Source organism: Phocoena sinus, chromosome 20 (genome assembly GCF_008692025.1).
Source record: "Phocoena sinus isolate mPhoSin1 chromosome 20, mPhoSin1.pri, whole genome shotgun sequence".
NCBI lineage: Eukaryota > Metazoa > Chordata > Mammalia > Artiodactyla > Phocoenidae > Phocoena > Phocoena sinus.
The window spans coordinates 51,309,117-51,331,495 of record NC_045782.1 but is presented as its reverse complement, the minus strand read 5'-3'; the positions used below and the strand labels follow the sequence as shown (position 1 = coordinate 51,331,495).

Below are 22,379 nucleotides of genomic sequence, written 5' to 3'. Positions count from 1 at the left end.
CGCTACCGGGATCCAAGGCCGGTGAGCTTCTTCCTCCCGGTTTCCCTGGGGAACTGCCGGGGGCCTGGGCTCCACGACCGAACATTTCCAGGGACTTCCCTGGGGGTCCAGTGGTTAGGACTCTGCGCTTCCACTGCAGGGCGCATGGGTTCGATCCCTGGTCGGGGAACTAGCATCCCCCTTGCGCACGGAAATCAATTTTTTCCAGCTCTCTTCTGAGCGCTGACTTGCGGAGAGGTGGAGGGCGTGAGAAATGTGTCAAGAGTGGAAGACGGACGTGGTGAAACTATAAATATGCATTTATTCCACACCCCAAAGCTTAGGAAAGTAGCTGTGACCTTCCTGTTCAATTATGAAAATCAAAGCTGGGAAGCCAGAATGAAACCCAACACCATCACCTAATAAAGACACTTTTTGTGTTGATTACAGATTTTATTAAGGGTTTTTCAGTTTTACAAAAGAAGGAGAGGTTAGTGGTTTGGCTTATTCGCAGGCCCAGCAAAGCTGGTGGGTCACTGCTGTCCAACCATGATTCTCACGCTTTGGACCCCCCGCGCCTCCTTGGTACCCCCACCCTCACTGACACGTCCTGCCAGGGATGGGTAACAATACATGCTAAATGCATCTCGTCAGCTAGGAACCAAACTCAAACCACAACAGTTAAAGGGGAAAAAGGTAGCAAAGTAATTACACATTCCAAAAGATACAAGTCATTTCCTCGAATCCAAAGCAATTGGAAATAAAATGGTGTTTACAAAGTAGCAATCATCAGTTGGAATATTATGCGTAAGATCACATATTTGTTACCTAATCTGTGAAACAGTTGACAGTAATGTGGCAAAACTATTTATTTTGGTTCAGAATTCTTTTTATAAATTAAAAAATTTATTATTATTTTTCAGTTATTTTTGGCTGTATTGGGTCTTTGTTGCTGTGTGCCGTCGTTCTCTAGTTGCGGCAAGCAGGGGCTACTCTTCGTTGCGGTGCGTGGGCTTCTCATTGTGGTGGCTTCTGTTGTTGCGGAGCATGGGCTCTAGGTGTGCGGGCTCTAGAGCGCAGGCTCAGTAGTGGTGGTGCACGGGCTTAGTTGCTCCGCGGCAACTGTGCCACCAGGGAAGTCCCTGGTTTGGAATTCTTAAAATCCCTCCCAATTTTCCGTGATCTTCCAGAGATAATCAGTGGCTCACTTAAATTTAAGGCAAAATCAAAATCAAACAAAAATCCCTTCAAATCTAGGAATTTGCAGGTCTGCAACAGCTAACATCCAGTAACTCTAAAATTTCCTTATGTTTCTAAGCTTACTATCATGGACCACAAAAATAGGTACTGAAAGTTTTAGTTTGGACAACTATAAGCAAAACTCCACCAATATTTTAAAATGAAAATACATTTTCGTCATTTACAATGACTTGGTCTAATCCTCCAGGAATGGATCAGTAAATATTCAATTAGCTGAGATGATCTCTTTGTTATTCCATGAAAATGATCAAAACCTTTATCTGAGGAGACTCAAAAAAACTCTTCTCTCAAGCAGAATCATCATTCTCCTGGCACTGGTCCTTTCTCCAGCTGCAGCAGAGCTACTGCTTGAAGAAAAGCTATAATTCCTTCCACATGTACAAAAAGATTAGTGGGTGTTACAGGCCATCTGCATCTAATCCTCTCCCTTTCTACTAGGATGGATGGAAAAAACTCAGAAAGGGGTAGGAGGAACTTTGACCAACAGTCAATCGTCTACGGAAGTTTTGTTCCCCAGAGGACTCGAGGATGGTGAATCTGCATATATTTCCCCGACCATGCCCTGCACTGACGAGAATCCAAGAATTAAGATCTAACATTGGTAACTTTAGGAACTGTTAAACACCCCTAGGTATATGGCATCTGAAATTACAAGCAGTGAGTTCTCAGAAAGTACCTGAATGTGGTTAATGTTGCAATTAAGTGAATGTTCTGAAGATAAGCTGCTACTTAGCAGTACTATGTTCTGAAGACAGGAACGTGAAGGCCCCCAGAGGCTTTGGGGCCAACTGTGCTTTGAGGTCACTAATATCCAAACACTTAAGTACACCTCGGTATCTACTGAGTAGAGCATGAAGTAGAACTCCAAATACGTGAGGAAGTATCAACCTTCATCCATTACAAATAGCAAAAACCTCTATGAAACTTCAAAGGCTTATATAAGTATCGTCTAACAGAAAAGTCTCATTAATTCTACTGAGATTTATCATCATTTTGGAGATTAGGTTGAAATTTATCTGTACTCTTTGTGAAAACGGCTCATAAAAGAACCCAACAGAACCAAACTTATCTGTGGCAAAGTCTGGCTTCTAAGGGACAGCAGGCTGGGTCTGCTGCTTCCTTACGAGCAGCCAAGAAACCTGTATTCCTGCATGGACAGAGCACTCAGATACTCTGCAATGACAGCATCACGGCCCATTCAGCCTTATCTGCTTAGGCAGTTCTCACTCCTTCCTTTTTTTGTCTAGTGTTACCTACACCTGCATCTTAAAATTCTTCGTAATTTAAACTTATGTTTAGTTATGTGGCACGTTCTTTCCATCTTGATAGTAACAAATTAGTGAGGTTTTACGATATCTTTGTTCTTTAATTACAGAGGACAAAGTTCAAGACAAAACATTCCAATGTTAATAAAAATAGTGTCAATCTCAGATTGTTTTTAAATGAAACTCAAGGTGCTGGACTGAAAAGGTGGCTCTGCAGAGTCCACCACCTGTTCCAACCTGCTTAGATCCCAGATCTATGCAGCTGGATTGGGTGGGTGTCATTTCAAACACCCTTAGATCCTGACTATGGATATCCCTCTGTGAATAAGATTTTTAACCCCTATTTGGAAACTATTCTACATTTAACAGGTCAATATTAAGGAATTTGAATTTACTCTCTGTTATTTCCCAGAATCTGATCTAGTCAAAGATCCACCCAAGTGAGATTGACACAATGCTCTTTCACTTCAGTCTTAACACAATGACCAATCAGTGCTCCTGGTGGAAAGATTACGGCTTGTGTCAACTGACAGTATTTCTTCTGCTGGACCTTATCTCCTATTACCCGTTCCATTGGGATAGATTTTATGGCAGGTCCCAAGATAGGAACTACATTTCCACTGAATTACATACTACATTCTCAAGACTGATGTTAGAACAACTGGTTTCATGAGGCAGATGTCACAAAGAGTTTAACAAAAACAAAAAATTAAGTGACTTGTTTTACACTGATTTTAAGAAAAAATTCATTAAGAGATACATGTTTAGCCTTTAAATATAGAATGATTGTATAAATTAGATTTCAGCTGAAAGGACAATTTAGCAAGTCAGAAAAAGCTCCCAGAAACATACTGAAAATAATGCCAGATATACAATAAGAAACGGATTTTCTACGGAACTTCCATTTATCCTTTAGCCACAGTTTCAATGATTATATTTTCTGATCCAAAAATCAGAACACGTGGTTTGTCAAAGGATCTTTCTGTGCGACTCCTGGGTGTAAGAGGCGGCGAGTGGTGCTTTTATTTTTGTGAGGCCAGACACTGTAACCACCGAGCATTTTAACAGCTTGCACCAAAGTGACAGAATAGAGGGAATCTGGATTGTTCCAGAAAAGTTAGTTAATATGGTCACCAAAGTTACAGTAACCATAACTGATAGCTCTTCCTGCCCTTATTCTACTAAGAAGGAAATGTGACTCTCTTTTTCTCCTTCTTTTTGCATCTCTCTCAGGAGAGGGAGAGAGAGGGAGAGAGAGAGAGGGAGATTTGGAGGTCCCATCAGTTGCCAAAAGTTATATGTAGAGATAACTTTGCTGTCTACCCCTTCCCAAGAAGTCGGGGCGAAGGGAGTTGTACTGCTACAAGAGCAACAGTTTAGGGAAACCCTCCAATGGAAGATCAGTTCCTAATCACATGGGGCAGTGACCCTGCAGTAGCCTGTGCTGAAGAAATCCTTGTGTTAGAAAAATGCTACTGTGAACAGGTAGACAGGAACTATACACCAGCAAAGGAGGGCAGGCAGGAAATATGTCAATGTATCAAGCACGCGCGCGCGCACACACACACACACACACACACACACACACACACCAAGTTTCCTGATTAGATTCTTTCCCCAATCCCTCTTCTTCAGTCCTGCTTTCTAGCCAGCGCCCACAGCAGGAGTGGTAGGACAATTAGCAGGAAAGCTTGGAAGGGTTCTACCCCCACTTAAAAAACACCTTTGCTTAAAAACACTTGCATATCCAGTGATTAGCAATTAAGATGTGAAAATAATTAACTACTTAGTAGTTAAATTCTACGAATTATCAAAAGTCCTGGCCTCCTGGGATCAGCAGCATTACAGATGGAAGTCACATGGCATTTCTTAAAGCTTTTTCTGAATGCTTAACAGGTCTCTTTCAGCGTTAATTGCACTTGTAAAACACATCTGTTTTTTTCCTTTAATCCCAAATCTGTTCTTTTTTTTTTCCATTTATAAAAAGAGAAAAGGGTCAATTTATCATTTGCTCTAGCTTTTCTAAATTTGATACAGATTCCACACGAATTTGTGTGACAGTAAGGGGAGTAGAGTACAGTTACTTTCGGGAGATTGAACTTGTCCTCAAGACACTTCAGAGCTTGGACTGCAGTGACTTTAGGTGCTTGTAGTAAGATTCATGGACCTGCAGGGAAGGGAGAGAAAAAATTACTGATACGGAGTTTGCAATTTAAAATAGCATACCTGGACTTCCCTGGTGGCGCACTGGCTAAGAATCCGCCTGCCAATGCAGGGGACACGGGTTCAAGCCCTGGTCTGGGAAGATGCCACATGCCGCAGAGCAACCAAGCCCATGCACCACAACTACTGAGCCTGCGCTCTAGATCCCGCGAGCCACAACTACTGAAGCCCGTGTGCCTAGAGCCCATGCTCCGCAAAAAGAGAAGCCACCGCAGCGAGAAGCCCACGTACTGCAACGAAGAGGAGACCCTGCTCGCCGCAACTAGAGAAAGCCTGCGCGCAGCAGCAAAGACCCAACACAGCCAAAAATAAATAAATATATTAGTAAAATAAAATAAAATAGCATACTTTTAATCAAGAAATTATCTGAACCTTATTTGGATCCTGATTCAAAAAATCTGAAGTGGGGAGAAAAGAAGAATTGAGCTAACTGGGGAAATCTGGACACTGACTGGGTAGTAGTTCATGATATTAAAGAATTACTGTTAATTTGTTTAGGTGTGAGAATGGCATTGTGTTTATGTTTTTTAAGAAGAGTCCTTATCTTTTAGAGATATATACTGAAATATCTATGAATAAAATTATCTGATATCTCGGGTTTGCTTCAAAATAATTCTTAGCTGGGAGGTTCAGATGAAATGCAACTGGCCATGAGCAGACAGTTGCTGAAACATGACAAAGGGTACAGGGGAGATGCACTGGAGTATGCTATTTGTGTATACATTTGAAATTTTTCAATTGTTGCTAAATAGTTGGGGAAAACTAAAAACCTGCACACTGCAGGAAGACCTTGTTCCCTTCAGAACCTGCTGCTCAAATAAAGAAACTGTCCGAAGTGGCCATGAGAGCTTTCAAAGCTTTCACAGATGATCACTCAGAGGCCTTTCCTGCCTTAATATTTAAATGAACAATTTCAAAAGGTGAAAAGACACTTTTTTTTTTTTTTTACCTCTGTGTTGTTCAGTGGGGATTTCTTGGCCCATTCAAACAAGTTTTCGTACACATTCCCATCATAGCGGCCAAGCACAGAGCCCAGTGTCACATCCTGAAAATCAAATGCATCAACCAGAGCAACAGCGTCAGGGCGAATCACAGTCAGTAACTCCTTTACGCGCTCGTTCACTTGGGTGATTTGAGACTCTGTCATGATGCTCCCCTAAAAGAAACAAGCAAGCAAACAGAGATATTACATAGGTACGTATAAATATATTCATATGTGTATTATACACATACAACCACGAAGTAAACCACAATTATGTCTCTATAAAAAATTAAGAAATACATTAATAAAAGGACTTAAACTTAGAAAATACCTGAAGAAAATCCCCTGCGTTCCGACTGATTCCATACAGACAATACAAGAGACACAAATTCCTTAAGACGGCTTGGATGGATTTCTCTTGAATTTGGAGGAGTTTTTCTGAAAAGAGCTTAACTGCCACATAGTGGCAATGTGCCTAGAAAAAAAGAAAACACCAGAGTGCAAGAACCTTTGAAAAAGACTCAACAGTGATACAGTTTCTGCACTAAGAAAATAAGGCAGGTGGTGAAGGACGGAGAAGGGGAGGGGGAGAGAGGACCATCGCTGACCTCACTTGCTTGAACGAGGTCAACGGAAGTTAGGTTCCATGCTACCTCCTTGCTTTTTCTGTGAATCACTTCAGTTTGAAGGTTTTTCGCAGCAATTTCTACTAATCTGTTAAAAAAAGAAAAGAACTAGAAAACTGGAGCTCAAGGAAGTGATCGCTAGGACTTGTGCCTCCCACCTCTCCCATCAAGCCCCTGGCCACAGAGGCCCCGTGGCCCTGTCCCAGCTCTTGAGGGTGTACTCACCTGGCCGCACGAAGCTTGTACGCTTCTGTCAGGCTGTCAGGGCTGTTGATATCCACCACGGTTGGCCAGACGGCCACCTGCTGTGGCTGGATGTGCTGGCTGGGCAGGTCATTCAAGTAGGACACCATGCCACACACCAACTTGCCTGAGTGCACCTGGTCATAACTTTTCATCAGGAACCTGAAAGTCACCAGGACACATGCTTTCAGCAACTATGCTTCTCGTGAAACAGAAATAAAACGAACTCCTGAAATGACTTTAAGCTGTGGGACAACTGTTTCATACTAGCCTGACCCCAAGAAAAAACCATGGGTCAGGATGGAAGGCAAAAATGACATCTTTCTGGAACAAATATAATGAGAAGAGAAAACACGGGAATAAGAACCAACGGAAAGGACTCGAACATTCTTGAGAACACATATGAGAAATCATGAATTAGATTCTCACCGGGCCGTCTGTAGCATCATGACAGTGTTTTCTCCCTCGAAGGTGCAGGTTGGGGTAAAATTGACATAAATATTTGGAAGTCCACTGCAGTGAGAATAGCCATGCCCGCCACAAGCCATCCGACATGCTTCAATACCAGTGTTAGTCGTCCAGGACGTGAAAGCCTTCAGCCCGGCAGTGAGGGCGTGAAGCTGAAGGGGGAAGCACAGGCCATCAGAACATCTGTGGTGCTGACAGCCCGCATTCCAATGAGACACACTTAGCCTCACTTAACAGCACTTGTCACTTTCAAAATCACTTGGCAGGGACGTCCCTGGCGGTCCAGTGGTTAGGACTCCACGCTTTCACTGCCAGGGACCTGGGTTCCTGGTCAGGGAACTAAGATCCCACAAGCCACGTGGCGTAGCCAAAAAAAAAAACAAAAACAAAACAACCAAAGAAAAACAAAACAAAATCACTTGCTATGCCATGTAAACTGAAAAGCATGCTCATCTGATTGGCCTGAACCAGTAACATTCCCACATTCCCTTCTGAACTGTTTTACTTGGCAAAAATGGCACCACTTAAGTTCCTCTGATTAATAAATGACCAACATGGTACAGTAATTCTGAAACTTAAAAACAAACCCATGCATCTTCACCTTTGATCCACTCTCAATTAGAAAATTTTCTCTGTATTTTGAGAACATATGGATTCTTTTCAAGATATCCCAATGTTTAATTTTCTCTGGACATGATCCAATAGGCAAATATGAACCAGAAGGGTGCCCACAAGGGAACAAGACATGACGCAGACCTCAGGCAGCTCACTCAGGTCCCCTTGGCTGATGTCTTCATTAATCCGATGATAGGTCTCTTTCATGTATGCGCCTACAAACTGGAAGGCATAGGCAGTGGCCAGGAGGGGAAAGAGTTTATACTGCTGGGTTTGATAATCCAAAATCTGTGGTTCTGGTTCACTAAAGCATATAAAAAAAGGGGAGAAAAAATTAAAGGCCTACACAGAGCTTACTATGTGCCAGGTTCTGGTCTAAGCACTTTGAAAGACTAATTTATCGAATCCTTACAAAGATCCTGTGAGGTTAACTTTTATTACCCCCATTTTACAGATGGAGAAAATGAGAGGTTAAGAACCTACCCAGGGTAGAGAGCTAATAAGTGGCAGATCCTTGATTTAAATCTAGGGTATCTGGCTACAGAAGACCACGTGCTTAACCACCTTGATGAGCTGCCTTAGTTGGACAGGATTTTCTAGCTGACTTTCATATTTTTCTTAGTCTTTCCATTCTAAGAAAATTGTATCTTATGGCAACTTCCGGAACCAAAGTTCACTAACTTCACAGGAGGAAGACAACGTTAAAGGGGTCTAGATGGCTGAATAAACTATATTCTGACCACAATTTGAGGAGACCCAATGCACTGAGTTAAATATTTGAAGTCTAAGCAGGTCTGCTCTTATCAATTTCTTTATTCCTTCTTTAAGAGTAAAAAGTTTATCAAAGAGTCATGCCCAAGTAATAGGCAGTTGTAAGAATAAACCATGTCCACGAACACAACAGAGAATCAAGTTTAATGTCACTTTCACTATACTCGATTTGTAACTGTTAGTAGCAACTAGAATCTTCACACCACCTTCAGTGTTTTCAACATTTCATTTATAAAGCTCAAAAATATTACTGTGGGCTTCCCTGGTGGCGCAGTGGTTGAGAGTCTGCCTGCCGATGCAGGGGACGCGGGTTTGTGTCCCGGTCTGGGAAGATCCCACATGCCGCAGAGCGGCTGGGCCCGTGAGCCATGGCCGCTGAGCCTGCACGTCCGGAGCCTGTGCTCCACAACGGGAGAGGCCACAACAGTGAGAGGCCCGCGTATCGAAAAAAAAAAAAAAAAAAAAAAAATTACTGTTTTTCTTAGAAGGTTAAAAGTAATAATTAGGTGGTTATTCTCAACTTTCCACTTAAGGGAAGTCTAGGTTCTCAGACTCAGTACACTGCCATCCTAGCTAATTTTAGAGCAAATGCACTTTCTCCACAACACATTTGGGAATTTTGATATTTGGATGGGGTCCAAGCCAGGTCTTCAGTACCAAGCTCATCTCAGACTCCACCCTTACCCTGGCTTGATTTCAGACTGATGCCTCACGGCACTGTAGCGGATGGCAATGGTGCATGCCTTAGACAGACACCGAGCGGATTCTCCCACAAGGAAGGACCTGATAAACACCATGGTCCCGTAGGTCAGCTTGTTACTCAGGGGTTTCACGTATGTGCCATCAGGCTTCACCTGGAAAAAGAACATGAGATGGATGCTTCCCTCTATTAAAACCAAGTGGCAGTTTAGGCAAGTCGTTCTCAAAGTGTGGTCCCCAGAAAGGCAGCATCAGCATCACCTGATGCTCAGTCCCCACCCTGACCTCCTAAATCAGAAACTCTGGGGGCCAAGCACTCTAGGTTTTAGCCAGCCCTCCAGGTGATTCTAATGCATGCTAAAGTTTGAGCCCCACTGGTTTTGCAAAACAAAACATGCTCTTCATACCTGCCAACTGCTTTTGATTTCATGGTCATAATAAAAGCAGCTTCAGAAGTAAAAATCTGTTAGTACCTTCTAAAAGAACAGATCCTTCTAACCCCGTGATTATCAACAGCCACTGAAATCCCCGTTTGATACCTCTCCTCCTATTTCCTGTCTAAATATACCTGAGCGTGCTTCATCAGCATGTTTTCCCTGGGAATGCGATAATTGTCCATCTTCAGGTAGCCGTTATCCATCTCATCATAGCCAAATTTGGGGCCAATGTCTCCAACAGTAATACCTACCGCAGATGAAAGTCACAAGGTGTTTATGCTCTGGGATTCCTGGCTGCCCTCCTCTTCTTCAGTTATGTATTATACTTTTTGCAGAAGAAAGTGATTGGTTTAATTTTCACCTCAACATCAGGTAAACAGTTCTAACCTGGTAAAGGCTTATGCGTCCCAAGTTCACGAATAGGTACAATGAAGGCATGTAATCCATAGCATTTCCCCTGAGTGATGAGTTGGGCGAGTACTATCGCATGATTTGAAGTCTTTCCAACTGCAACATCAAAGAGAACAAGAGAGGGAAGTGAGCAAACATTTTTACATTTTCATAGAAACAAAAGAGGGGGAAAAAAAGCATATGTTAAATATAACACTAGATTCCATCAATAAAGTGTGCCCAGAGAGCTTTTCTTATGCCAGTGTCATGCCTAGTTTTCAGAAGGAAATCCACTTAAGCTGAGTTATTAAAATTCACTGAATTTTGGCAAAGCAATCCTTCATTTTTTAAACATATATAAACACATTTTTGAGATACAATTGACATATAACATCTAAGTTTAAAGTGTACAGCATGTTAATTTGATAGCATTTTTAAAAAGTAGGCTTTTCTACTTATTTTTCATTCATTTACATAAATAAATTTTTTGGATAATTCTAGAACATTACTTTAAATTACATCCTTTTTCTCCCTTAAGGCAGGGCTTTCCAAAACAGTAGCCACTAGCCACACGTGGCTGTTTATATTTAAATTAATTATAATTAAATAAAATAAAAGATTCAGTCCCTCTGGTCAGCTAGCTACATTTCAGGTGCTCAAAAGCTGAAAGTGGCTAGTAGCTACCATACTGAACAGCAAAGACAGAGAATATTCCATCATTGCAGAAAGTACTATGGGATACAGCTGCTTTAAGAGATTTTTGGTTAGCGCATCCAGAAATATTTCTTTCTTTGCATGCCAGTTTTTTCCTATCAAAACGTAACATTCCATATTAAAATATACAACGTGAATAACAAAATCCTTCAACCACTAATCTCATCTGAAATATATATCCTAAAACAATAACTCAGAATGGAAGACAATATTAAATAAATTTCATGTCAAAGCTATTTATAATAAAAATTTGAAAACAACTCAAATGCTTTCCAGTATGGAAATGACTAACCAAACAGGGAAAACTAAATTACTTTAAATGACTATGGAAACTATGCTAACACACGAGAATATTTAAATGAAAAACCATGAAAAGCAGAGTAAGATGGCTGCCCTTTCTGCGCTTTGTAAAACATATAAATATCTGTAACATGCAACACAAGAGAATGTGAAATATCTTAGAATAGTTTAAGCTCTAAGAAGCTTTTTCTATATTTCAAAATTATATTCTCATATAAGCTCTACATTCTAAACACGTTATAATAAATCTTAAAACATCCAATAACCGTTAAAAAATTCACTTACGCCCACCAGGCCACCACTTGATGGAGGTCACAGTAGGACTGTTAAGAATGAACTCCTGGGTTTCAGGGTCATAAGTGGCTGTGGTTTCCAAGCCTCGAAGATGAGTTCCTAAGAAAATGAATTACACCTACTTCAGATAGAATACAGGAAAAAATAGGTACAGGGTAAAATCTCCCGCCCAGTCCTTTAAAGCTCTAGCATCTCAGAGAGTAACAAAATCTAACAACAATAAAACATCTGTAGATGAACTACAAATGGTTAATAACCAAGATACTTAATTTCCTAAGCTTAATTAATTAATATGTAGTTTCCTGATTTGTTCCTATTAAGCTGAAAATATAAATGTCAAGCATATTCCATTTCTGTACTTGATTTAGTGCACTTCTGTGGCAGTGGATATGGAACATTTATTTAGAGCAACCAAAAGAAAATGTAAAATAAAGGCAGATTAGAATCATAGCTTCGTAAGGTCACAGGATACGAATTTAACAGGGAAGTTAACTGACCTTTTAAAGGCATATCTAAGTTGTTAGTGTGCCAATTTCAATTCATTTGTATTGTGTCTACCACACCAATGCAATGTTCTGGAATTCTGCATTATAACAAAGAATGAGAACACGTGACAGGAAGAGATTCGGCTAAAGTTCTTGTAAACTGAGAATTTATTTCAGAATGAATGCTAGAAAGGAAAACAAGAACTTAAAAAGTTATAACCAGGACTTCCCTGGCGGTCCAGTGGTTAAGACTCCGCGCTTCCAATGCAGGGGGCGCGGGTTCGATCCCTGGTTGGGGAACTGAGATCCCACATGCCTTGCAGTGCGGCAAAAAAAAAAAAAAAAAAGTTATAATCATTATGCGGAAAAGACTTGGAACAGTCACTTTTTTTAATTTCTAAAAGTCCAATAATAAGGTCCAAGTTCACCCTGCAGACTCAACACTAAGCCTTAACTTATTCCTGGCTGGTTCACTAGTGTGACTAGGAAGAGTTTCCATTTTATGTATAATGGAGACAGACAGGGATTCGTGTTTTAAATCCTAATACAAACGTGCCAAAATTATTTGAAAAAAGTTACAGAAAAATGTTCTAAGTGACACCCTCCCTAGTAATACTATCCTGTAGCCAATGCTGAGAACCTTTTACCGAACTGCTTTGATAATGCCAGATCTCATTAAACACTTAAACTGTGAAACACTTAGAAACTCCCGAGTTAAATAACGGAAATGGACAGTTTATGTGTGATCCACAACGTTTCCCTGTGTGGGAATCAAGGAATCAGACACTAAGACTCCTTTCACCAAAGAAGAAACTTTTATAGAAAACGAGGTAGCATATTAAACAGAACAGGTAATGACAAAACGTTTTCAAATGCACAACTGAATCAAACAGTATTCCACTTCGAGTTTTAGGAAAATCCTCTAAAATACTATTTACCACGGAAGCTGAAAGCCAAATTAGCAATCAAATGAAGATGAAGTTGTACAGGAATAAGGAGCAAGTGGAAAATATACACTAGACCAGCTGTTCTGAAATGTCTGAGTAGGAAAAGAGAAGCCAGAAGTAAACAAATGGTAAACACAGATACCAATGTGGAACGGATGCTACCAGGCACAGCCACCACCTCCAGCCCCATCCAGTTCACAGGAAAAGACAGGTGAGGGATGGAAAGAAAAAAAAAAGGTGGTACAGGGACTTCCCTGGTGGTGCACTGGTTAAGAATCCGCCTGCCAATGCAGGGGACACAGATTCCATCCCTGGTCCGGGAAGATCTCACATGCCATGGAGCAACTAAGTCCGTGCACCACAACTACTGAGCCTGCGCTCTAGAGCCTGCGAGCCACAACTACTGAGCCCACGTGCTACAACTATTGAAGCCCGCACACCTAGAGCCCATGCTCCACAATAAGAGAAGCCACGCAATGAGAAGCCCACGCACCACAATGAAGGGTAGCCCAACTTTCCACAGCTAGAGAAAGCCCACGCACAGCAACGAAGACCCAACGCAGCCAAAAATAAATAAATAAATAAATAAATATTTTAAAAAGCAGAAAGGCAGTACATACAGAGTGTGAAATCAACTGCCCGGAAGTACAACTTATCTTATTTTTTCTAAACTGTGGCCAAAGCCACTTTCAGAACTTTACTGAATCAAGGCACAAATAATGTCAAGGTACAAAATGCTGCATGTTTTGGTTATATAAGCCACTCATTTCCCTTCAGCAAGTCAAAGAGCACACATTCTATTAATCTGTATTTCTTCTGCAATCTGTGCAAGTTCATTAAGGTATCAGTAGCAAAGATAACCAGATAGTAATGAAGAAAAAGAGATGGGTTCAGGCTCTATATACACACAAATTCCATACAACTTCAGTAAACTTGAAAAATCAATTAAGTAAGGCCTGACTTGTAATTCTTGACCTTCTGAAGAGGAACCATGAATAATCAATCAGCATGTCTGTGATAATATAAGCTTTTATTTCCACCGACCAAAGCACTGTCTATGCCAAGACTTATATGTGTGAAAACCCTGGCCGCTGCAGAAAGACTGCATTTAAACAGATCTTACACAGCACGTGGATATGCCACTGCTGACACGTGGTGGACACTCCATGCATGCTAAGCTCGAAGAGCCCCGCCCAACCCAGAAGGTAGACTGAATGCACCGTACCATGACCCATCTCTGTCTGGGCATAAGTGCCAATGATCTCCAAGTTCCAGGTGGGCACGAAGAAGCGTTCCTGCTGTTCCTCGGTTGCCTGGTGAAGCAAGGTGGGCAGGAACATGCCCAAGTGAAGATCCAGAGGCCCAGACTGCCCTCGGTGCACAAGGCTTCAAAGAAATACCAAGGATGGGCATTTGAGAGAAGAGTCATCAGGTGTGAGAGAATCAGCAATTTGAACAAACAGAGCAAGGGAAGGAGAAAAAAACCCTTCTGTTAAGTATGAATTAATGGGTGGACTTTATCATGGATGGGAGCACTGCCCTGTCTGTATTACTTTATAACTCTTAGCAATTTCCATTTTTCTTATGTTGGCAAGAAGTATTTTCTAAGGCTACTCATCTCTAAAATTAATTAATCTTGGAAGGGATTGGCTACCGATGCCAAAGCCTGTGCAGCACAAGACCATGTGCGCAAGGCAGAGGATTCGAGCCTTGCAATTAAAGTAAATAAAAAACCTGAAAAGGCTGGATGGAATGGAGAATTTAAGTTGTACAGTGACTTATTTATTCTAATGAAAAGTTGAGACAGGAGAACATACTGGTTCTCTTGGACAAAAGTTTCTCCAGGATCTAATTCCAATAATGCTTCTAGGCTAGAATCTTTTCTGTTTGTCCATAAAGCATCCAGCATTAATCCACATTCCTCACATAATTCTGGTCATTTCATTTGGATCCATCACAAATATCCAGCCACATGCTACTGAAACAATGTAATACAAAAACTGACAGTGCTCTTCATCCCAATAATTAATTTCAGAAATAAAGACATGTGATCTTTAGTGAAGACCGTAACATTGACAAATAACAGATTCATGCATAATAAGCTCTCCATTACAGTTATACGGGAATTATCAAAAATGATAATAAACATGTTAGTTGTCATTTTAAATCCACTTTCTAAAGTCATTCTTTTCCATTTAAAATTTGCAGGTGCCTTAGACTTTTATGTGAGTTTATTTCTAATAGGAAATAGTTCTATATGGCTTGGTATTGTTGCATGCTACTGGCATTTTATTTAACTTCCAACTCAAAATTAATCAATTCTATGTTACTCTTACTGTGCTCATTATCTTAGAAATGAGCCTAAACATTTCAGTTTCAAAATTTCTCCAACTGTTCCACTTGAGGAGGAGAATAATCAGGACAGGGTGCTCTAGGCAGGGGCTGACATGTGATGTCTTCCAAAGAGGGCGGGGGGTGGGCTGAGCTTTCAGCTAAGCAATTCCATAAAGATTGAAGAATGCATGAATAACTTCCTCATTTTACAGAGAAATTAAAGCTGAGGTGAATTATGTGTCTTCAGGTCAAAAAGATAATGGCAAAACAAGGACAAGAATCTCATCTCCTAATCACGTCTTCTAGTGCAACCTGGGCTGAGGACAACAGTGGGGACACTAGAAAGACTTGCCAAAATCAGAGCTAGACTCGGAAGCATCAAAGTGGAAATCCTGTAAGATGTCACCACTGGTGCAAACTGGGTGAAAGGTTCACGAGACGTCTACGTGCTATTTTTGCAACTTCCTATGAATCTGTAATCATTTCAAAATAAAAAGTTAAAAAAAAGAAAAAAAGTGGAAATCCCTGGAAAAACACATTCCAGGGATGAGAGAGTACCTTTCATGCACAGACAGGAATGTTAACTGTGCTGTTTTTAAAAGAATGATGTGTAGGAAGAAAAATTAATGTGCGCCTAGGAGCTAAAAGAAGAATTAATGTGTGCCTAGGAGCTAAAAGAAGAAAACTCTGAAGTAGGACTAAAAGCTGTGGCCTGGGGCCAGCCACTCACGGTGCTGAGAGGCTGCTTTCCATGACTAGAAACCAGAGCGATTCCTGGTGAAGGAGAGGCCATTCAGAGGCGCCCATCAGACTTGTCATTGGTGGGCGTGTATTCGGGAATAATGAGGGGCACCAAGGGTTACCACAGAGTACACTCAGGAGGGCAGGGGTAAAACTACTTATAATCAGAAACTGTCTTGAAGCAAAAAAAATGTTTTCAGGAGAAAAATGTCTCTTGTGACTAGGATAAGGATTATTCAGAAGTGGATGAAATGCAGAAATGTTACAAGGAGAAAGTGACCTGGATAGTTTTTGATTTAAATCAAGTATTTGCTATACCCTTTATGCATGATAAAGATCATATATTATTTTTAATTAATTTATTTCAAAATTGCAAAGCACCAACATTTTGCTTGGTAAAGAGCTGGAGTCAATTCTTTCAAAACTGGAACACCAGAAGGCCTTCCCAGGCTCTCCTACATGATACAGGGCTGGGAAGGCTAGCAGTCAATACTGAGGACAAAATGATTAGATTAATAATATATGAGAAAGGAAGAAATCAAAATAGCATCTCCACGGACAGTATGATTATAATCCTAGGAAATCAACAAAAACAAAAGACCATCAATAATAAATGAATTTAGAAAAACCAGGATTAAAAAAAAAAAAATCACTCATTCTTATCCATTAGAACCATTCAAATAGAAAACCCTGGTAAAGAGAAAGGTGATTTATAACAGCAACAAAATATTTTAAAAATCTGTTAAGTAATTTAGCTCAGAATATTACAGATTTAATTAAGAGAAAATATAAATACCTAATAGGACGAATAAAAGATATGAAAATGGACAATAGGAAAGAAATTGCTAATTCTTGGCTGAGAGGACTAAATAAAATGAATACTTCCCAAGAAAATACAGGGATTTAAGGTAATGGGTTTTAAATTCCTACAGGATATGTTTTCGAACTTGGCAAACTGAGATCAGAATTCATCTAGGAGAATAAGTATGCAAGGACACCAAATACACATAAATTGAAATACAGCAATAGTAGGCTTATTCTATCAGATTTTTAAATATCTGGAAAAGCAACAATGAGCCAAAGCTTATGATGCTAGGAGAAAAATAAAGAAAAAAATTAATGTAATATATTTAAGGTTCCATAAATAAACTGAAACTATTACAAAACTCTAAGATGAACCAGAAAGAACATAACAAGGGGAAAGAGCTACTCGTTAATAAACATAAAAATAGTATGGGGTTCACTCATCTCTGTATCATACACAAGTCAAAGCATTAAACACAAATCAAACAAACAAAAAAGGGAATCAAATAGAAGATAATTATCCAAGATACGGGAAAAAGAAAACTTATACCTACTCAGAGAAGGATGCACTGAATACATAAGGCCAAAATGTTTAATCAAACAGAGGCAACAGAAAGAAATATTGGAAGGATACAATAAAATCTTGTAAGATCAATATGCAGATCCTATGTATTCAATACTCAAAGGAGAAAAACCCAGTTTACAGTAAGCTAAACATGTAACATCCAGGCTCACTAGCACTGGAAGAATTAAAACGTTAACTCTTAGATATACATAAAAGTAGCAAAAAAACAAAGTAATCATGTTGATAGGACTATGGACACACAAGCACACTAAGTACATCAAAACTTGTTCCACGTCTTGAGCAACAGAAGCTATAAAGTGTTCATTCCCTTCAGATGTAGTAATTCATTTCTGAGAAAGATATTCCAAAGGCATAACCCAAAGAACACAGTTTCTGTAAAGAGACTGATATTGTTATTACTGACAATGGGGAAATTAGAATACCCAAGGAGCAAGTCTCATGGGAAGTCCAAAAGGTAAGAGAATCCCTCCTGGAAAAAGAAAACAGGAGACTCTCGGAGAGACAGAGCAGTGAGATACAGGGAGAGAAAGATTAGTGACTTACAAAATTGAGTTTACTATTTATTTTTCAAGTTTCAAAGGAAGAGTATTTTCACATTTGAGTATTAGTGATGGGAATTTGCAAAGAATCTGCACCACCATCTTCAAGGATGGTGAGTATGTACTACATAAGCTCTATTTTCCTTAATAATTAAAATAACAACAACAATAATAGAAAAGGCAAGAAGAATTCCTATTAAGTGGCCAGAACGTGAAATGATCAAATACCTGTGAAGACCAAACACACTACTTGCTTTGTGACCTGGAGAAACGTACAGTCAGGATAATACCCCTGGACCACGTCCCAGACTGTCCCTTTAACACCAGAATCCCAGGAAGAGGGTGCCCTCCTTGGCCCAGGCCTCTGCCTTTGATTAAGGCTCGAGCACTCACAGACCAAATGTGTGTTGGGGCTTGTGTGCCTATACAGACAGGTGTGTATTTAGAGGAGGGAAGACACAATTCTCGAGGGAAGAGAGAAAACTGGTGACATAGACTTTCTGCAAGTGGTTGAATTTTAAGATTCTTGAGGATTCTGGAATAAGCCTGAGAAATTTTGAGTCTCTCACTTCTCAGCGGCTACCTAGAGGTGAAAGAATCCCAAACTCGAAGTTATAGCCAATTCTGTGAGAACACTTAGATAATCACTGTTGACCAATGTTCCAAAGTCTCAGAATTTAAATGGTCAAATCTTCATCCTGTACAAGTTGCTCTATTTCCAATCCCGTTGATGTTGAAGTACTTTTTATATATTCTACATAAGACTGTACTGTCACAGGATGCAAATTAGCAAACAAACTGACTGGCTTCTCTGGAAAAGAACAGCAGTCAGTGAAGCACAACTAATACGAACTGACAAAGTTCCAGCAAGAAACAAGACCTAATCTTAAAACTCTGTTCTCTAAATAAACCATAGAGATTGAGACAGAGTTGGTTCGAATACAAAAAAGCATTCGAAAACTAGAAGGAATAAGGGAAAGAAAACTCTAACAAATACAAACTCGCCCAGAGCAAAAAAGGACCTCAGTCCAACATTCCGGGCTCCTCAAACCAGTGAAGTTCAAGTCTTCATTTCCTCCTCTCTTCCTTCAATATACATTTGAAATGTACCTTATAAATAGAGGCAGAAGGATTAGACCAACAAGAGATACACAGATCAGACTCACTTAGCCTCACAATAGTTTACATCTTATGCCCCCTATTTCAAAGCTATCTCAAGATAACAAAACACGAGTGCACACTCCAAGAGAGGAACATTGTAGGAATGTGATATTCCTTCCATTAGGACACCTTCCTTCAGGTCTGTCATCTCAGTGTTGACCATCCTGAAGATGGCCATGGGTGTTTGGCAGGGTGTTCATAAAACTGTACCATGACCAGAATCTGCAGTTCCCACAGGCATTATGGGAAAGAACATTTCCTTAAACCAATTTGCAAACCAAAATGCACCAAATCAAACACAAAAATGAAGTCTTCCTGATATCTGCATCCTTTTCTCATTCTTTTTCTTTACTTTCCTTTATTTACATAAGGGAAGGATTATGAACCGGGCAGCTCAAATTCCAAGACACTCAAACCTGTCAGTGGCTTCATCTATGAAAACAAACCTGTTTCACAAGACTAAACACAAAACTTTTTGAAAGTAGCCAGGTTTTTAGGAACAATTTAACCAAGAATTACTGGTAATATAAAGTCCATGGACATGAATAGAAAAATGAATAAAAAGAAATGAAGAGCATCGTGGACTTTTTCCCAAACCATCTCACAACCTTCACCACTCTAAACCTCTGCCCCTTTAAAATCCGCATCTTTAACTTCATTAAAGCAGAGCATCTTCCAGATGTTGCTGAGGCATGAACCCTCTTAAGAATTTGCAACTAAGTCTTTAATCAGACACCAATACAATGGGGCGCTTTGCCGTATTTTCAACCCCATCTTTCCAAACTGCTCAACACCCATTTTAACGGATGTATGCAGCAATGGTAACGAGCCTTAAAAAATAACAATGACAGATGCTTCAGGCCAGAGTCTTGGACCAGTTTAAGGGGAAAGAAACTATCAGAAAATAAGAGGCTGAATTTTATTTAAGATTTAACAATTTAAAAATAAAATCCCAAATGTGTACCAGCAGAAAAAAGTCAAATGCCAGGAGTCACTTTTGTTTGTTTGTTTTGCCAGGAGTCATTTGTTAACTGAAGTCCTGAGGTGGGTTACCCGCTGAGCCTCAAACGTGGACTAACCGTGGCCCATTTCCGTCTGGGCGTAGGTGCCAATTATCTCGAGTCCTTTGGATGAAAGCAGCCATTTCTCTTGCTGAGCAGTGGTGCCCTGATTCAGCAAGGTAGGAATAAACATGGAGTAATTGAGGCCCACAGGTTCCACAAAATTGACCAAATGTAGTCTACGGGAGAGAAAAGAAAAGGATCTCAGCCTTACTCTGGAAACTGCATTCTACTACCAATCCTGCCAGATGGCTGTAGCCCTGAGGATGAAGGTTAGAAAAATTTAAACCTCTTTCTTAGGAAATTAAGACTAATATTTATCATTTACTACCTAAAAAGCCAACAGCAGAATCTAGTGGAATCTCTTCTCCCCTTAGTCATTTCAGGGCCAGAATTCTGAATTTCATACTTAATCCAGGAAGCAAATTCTACCATGTTTTAGCCTCAACCCCCTTTTGTTTATTATACTGTTGGTGTTATTTGTTGGTTTGATATTTTGGAGGGTCTGCCTATTTGTTTTTGGATTATTTTCAGGTTTTACTTGTTTTGAAAATCAAAAGACACTCCACAGAACACTTATTTGTTGACCTGTTAACAAAATGTCCCAAAGAAGAATAATTTATACTATCTTTCCCTAGTAACTGAAGCAAATGTCCAGGATAGTACATATACATTCTGGGGCCAAAGCACACATCTCTAAAGGTCTTCAGAGCTTAGAAACGGCTAAGTAGGTAATGTGAGTGTTAAAAATTTATCACAAACGGTCTTTGAAAATTATTCCAGATTAAGGGAACTCTAATCATAATGAAATTCAGTCTTCAACGATTTTCTCACAAAAGAGAATCCGTGAGATGGTCAAAATACGAGTTACGTACACTAGTCAGCCTCGGCTACGTTGTGCTGTAGATTTTTTAGGGGTCTATTCTGTCAGATCTATCTATATAGAGAGCTTCAGGGGCTTCCCGGGTGGCGCAGTGGTTAAGAATCTGCCTGCCAATGCAGGGGACATGGGTTCAAGCCCTGGTCCGGGAAGATCCCACATGCAGCAGAGCCACTAAGCCCGTGCGCCGCAACTACTGAGCCTGCACTCTAGAGCCCGTGAGCCACAACTACTGAGCCCACGTGCCACAACTACTGAAGCCCACGCGCCTAGAGCCCGTGCTCCGAAACAAGAGGAGCCACCGCAGTGAGAAGCCCGCGCACCGCAAGGAAGAGTAGCCCCCGCTCGCCGCAACAGAAAGCCCGCACGCAGCAACAAAGACCCAACACGGCCAAAAATAAAAATAAATAAACTAAATAAATTTATTTAAAAAAAGAAAAAAAAAGAGCTTAGGGTACAAAGTAAGTACCACCTAACTGACCCGTATGACTTTTCAAGGGATGGATTGGAAGCAGTGTCACCACCAGCCTATCCTGGCTTGTACAACAAGCAGAGCATGAATTAAGGGAAAGTGGGGGGTAGGCTGCCAATTCACTTCTGGGGAGGCCCTGAAACCATCCCACCACCTTTCAGGGGTGCTGGGGACAGATTCAAACATCCAAGGAATGCCTGGACTAGTCAACATCAGAAATGCTTTTTAACCCTAAGGTTCTATGAGTTTCACACAAATATCAAATATTAATTTAAACTGAGGGTTTCCCTGGTGGCACAGTAGTTAAGAATACACCTCCCAATGCAGGGGACATGGGTTTGAGCCCTGATTCGGGAAGATCCCACGTGCCGTGGAGCATCTAAGCCTGTGCGCCACAACTACTGAGCCTGTGCTCTAGAGCCCGTGAGCCACAACTACTGAGCCCACGTGCCACAACTACTGAAGCCTGCACGCCCTAGAGCCCGTGCTCTGCAACAAGAGACGCTACCGCAATGAGAAGCCCGTGCCCCGCAACAAAGAGTAGCCCCCCGCTCGCCGCAACTAGAGAAATCCTACGCACAGCAGCAAAGACCCAACGCAGCCAAAAATAAATAAATTAAATAAATTAAAAAAAAAAAAAAAACCTTAAAAAAAAAAAACAACCTGAAACTGAAAGGAGAGAAAGAGGGGAAAGGAGGTATAGGAATATCAACCAGCAGCAACTCCCTGCTGCTGTACTACAAAGAGAAGTAAGGCTCTTTGCAAAACATATTCATCACTAAAGTGGAGACAAGTAACGAGGAGATAAATGTAGAAACTGGCCTCTCAACGGCAAGGGCACCACAGCACTCCCTCACAACCATGCTTTACTAAAGGAGGAAATGAACCTGCGAGCATTTCTGAGAAATAAAACCAGTAATTTAGGTGCTAAAAATGGTGGCAATATAAGACACTCCCAATCCCTTGATGGAATTGAGGAGGCTCTGGGTTGGTAAAATGATGACACTGACACGAAATAATTAACTCTAGGAAACTGAGAGGGAAAAATATATGACACAAAATAAAGATTGTCAAATACTTATGTTTTCATAAACATACTGAGA

At 40.6% G+C, this 22,379-nt stretch overlaps 1 protein-coding gene across 7 annotated transcripts in view; it reads right to left on the bottom strand.

The window, feature by feature from the left end:
- Nucleotides 1-417: 417 nt before the first annotated feature.
- ACOX1 (acyl-CoA oxidase 1) overlaps nucleotides 418-22,379 on the bottom strand; it is a 25,335-nt gene continuing 3,373 nt past the window's right edge. For 2 of the 7 annotated variants that reach the window (XM_032615090.1, XM_032615091.1), the window contains 13 exons: nucleotides 19,943-20,103; nucleotides 13,924-14,084; nucleotides 11,258-11,365; nucleotides 9,956-10,075; nucleotides 9,700-9,815; nucleotides 9,117-9,286; nucleotides 7,803-7,965; nucleotides 7,008-7,198; nucleotides 6,561-6,740; nucleotides 6,318-6,423; nucleotides 6,041-6,184; nucleotides 5,677-5,883; nucleotides 4,480-4,671 (listed from right to left, as the gene is read on the bottom strand). In XM_032615090.1, the coding sequence (XP_032470981.1) occupies nucleotides 4,621-4,671; nucleotides 5,677-5,883; nucleotides 6,041-6,184; nucleotides 6,318-6,423; nucleotides 6,561-6,740; nucleotides 7,008-7,198; nucleotides 7,803-7,965; nucleotides 9,117-9,286; nucleotides 9,700-9,815; nucleotides 9,956-10,075; nucleotides 11,258-11,365; nucleotides 13,924-14,084; nucleotides 19,943-20,007 (1,782 nt within the window). In that variant the 5' untranslated portion in view covers nucleotides 20,008-20,103 and the 3' untranslated portion in view covers nucleotides 4,480-4,620. Of the gene's footprint in view, nucleotides 4,672-5,676; nucleotides 5,884-6,040; nucleotides 6,185-6,317; nucleotides 6,424-6,560; nucleotides 6,741-7,007; nucleotides 7,199-7,802; nucleotides 7,966-9,116; nucleotides 9,287-9,699; nucleotides 9,816-9,955; nucleotides 10,076-11,257; nucleotides 11,366-13,923; nucleotides 14,085-19,942; nucleotides 20,104-22,379 lie in introns of all 7 variants that reach the window. The other 5 variants (XM_032615087.1, XM_032615088.1, XM_032615089.1 and 2 more) reach the window with 5 other exon arrangements.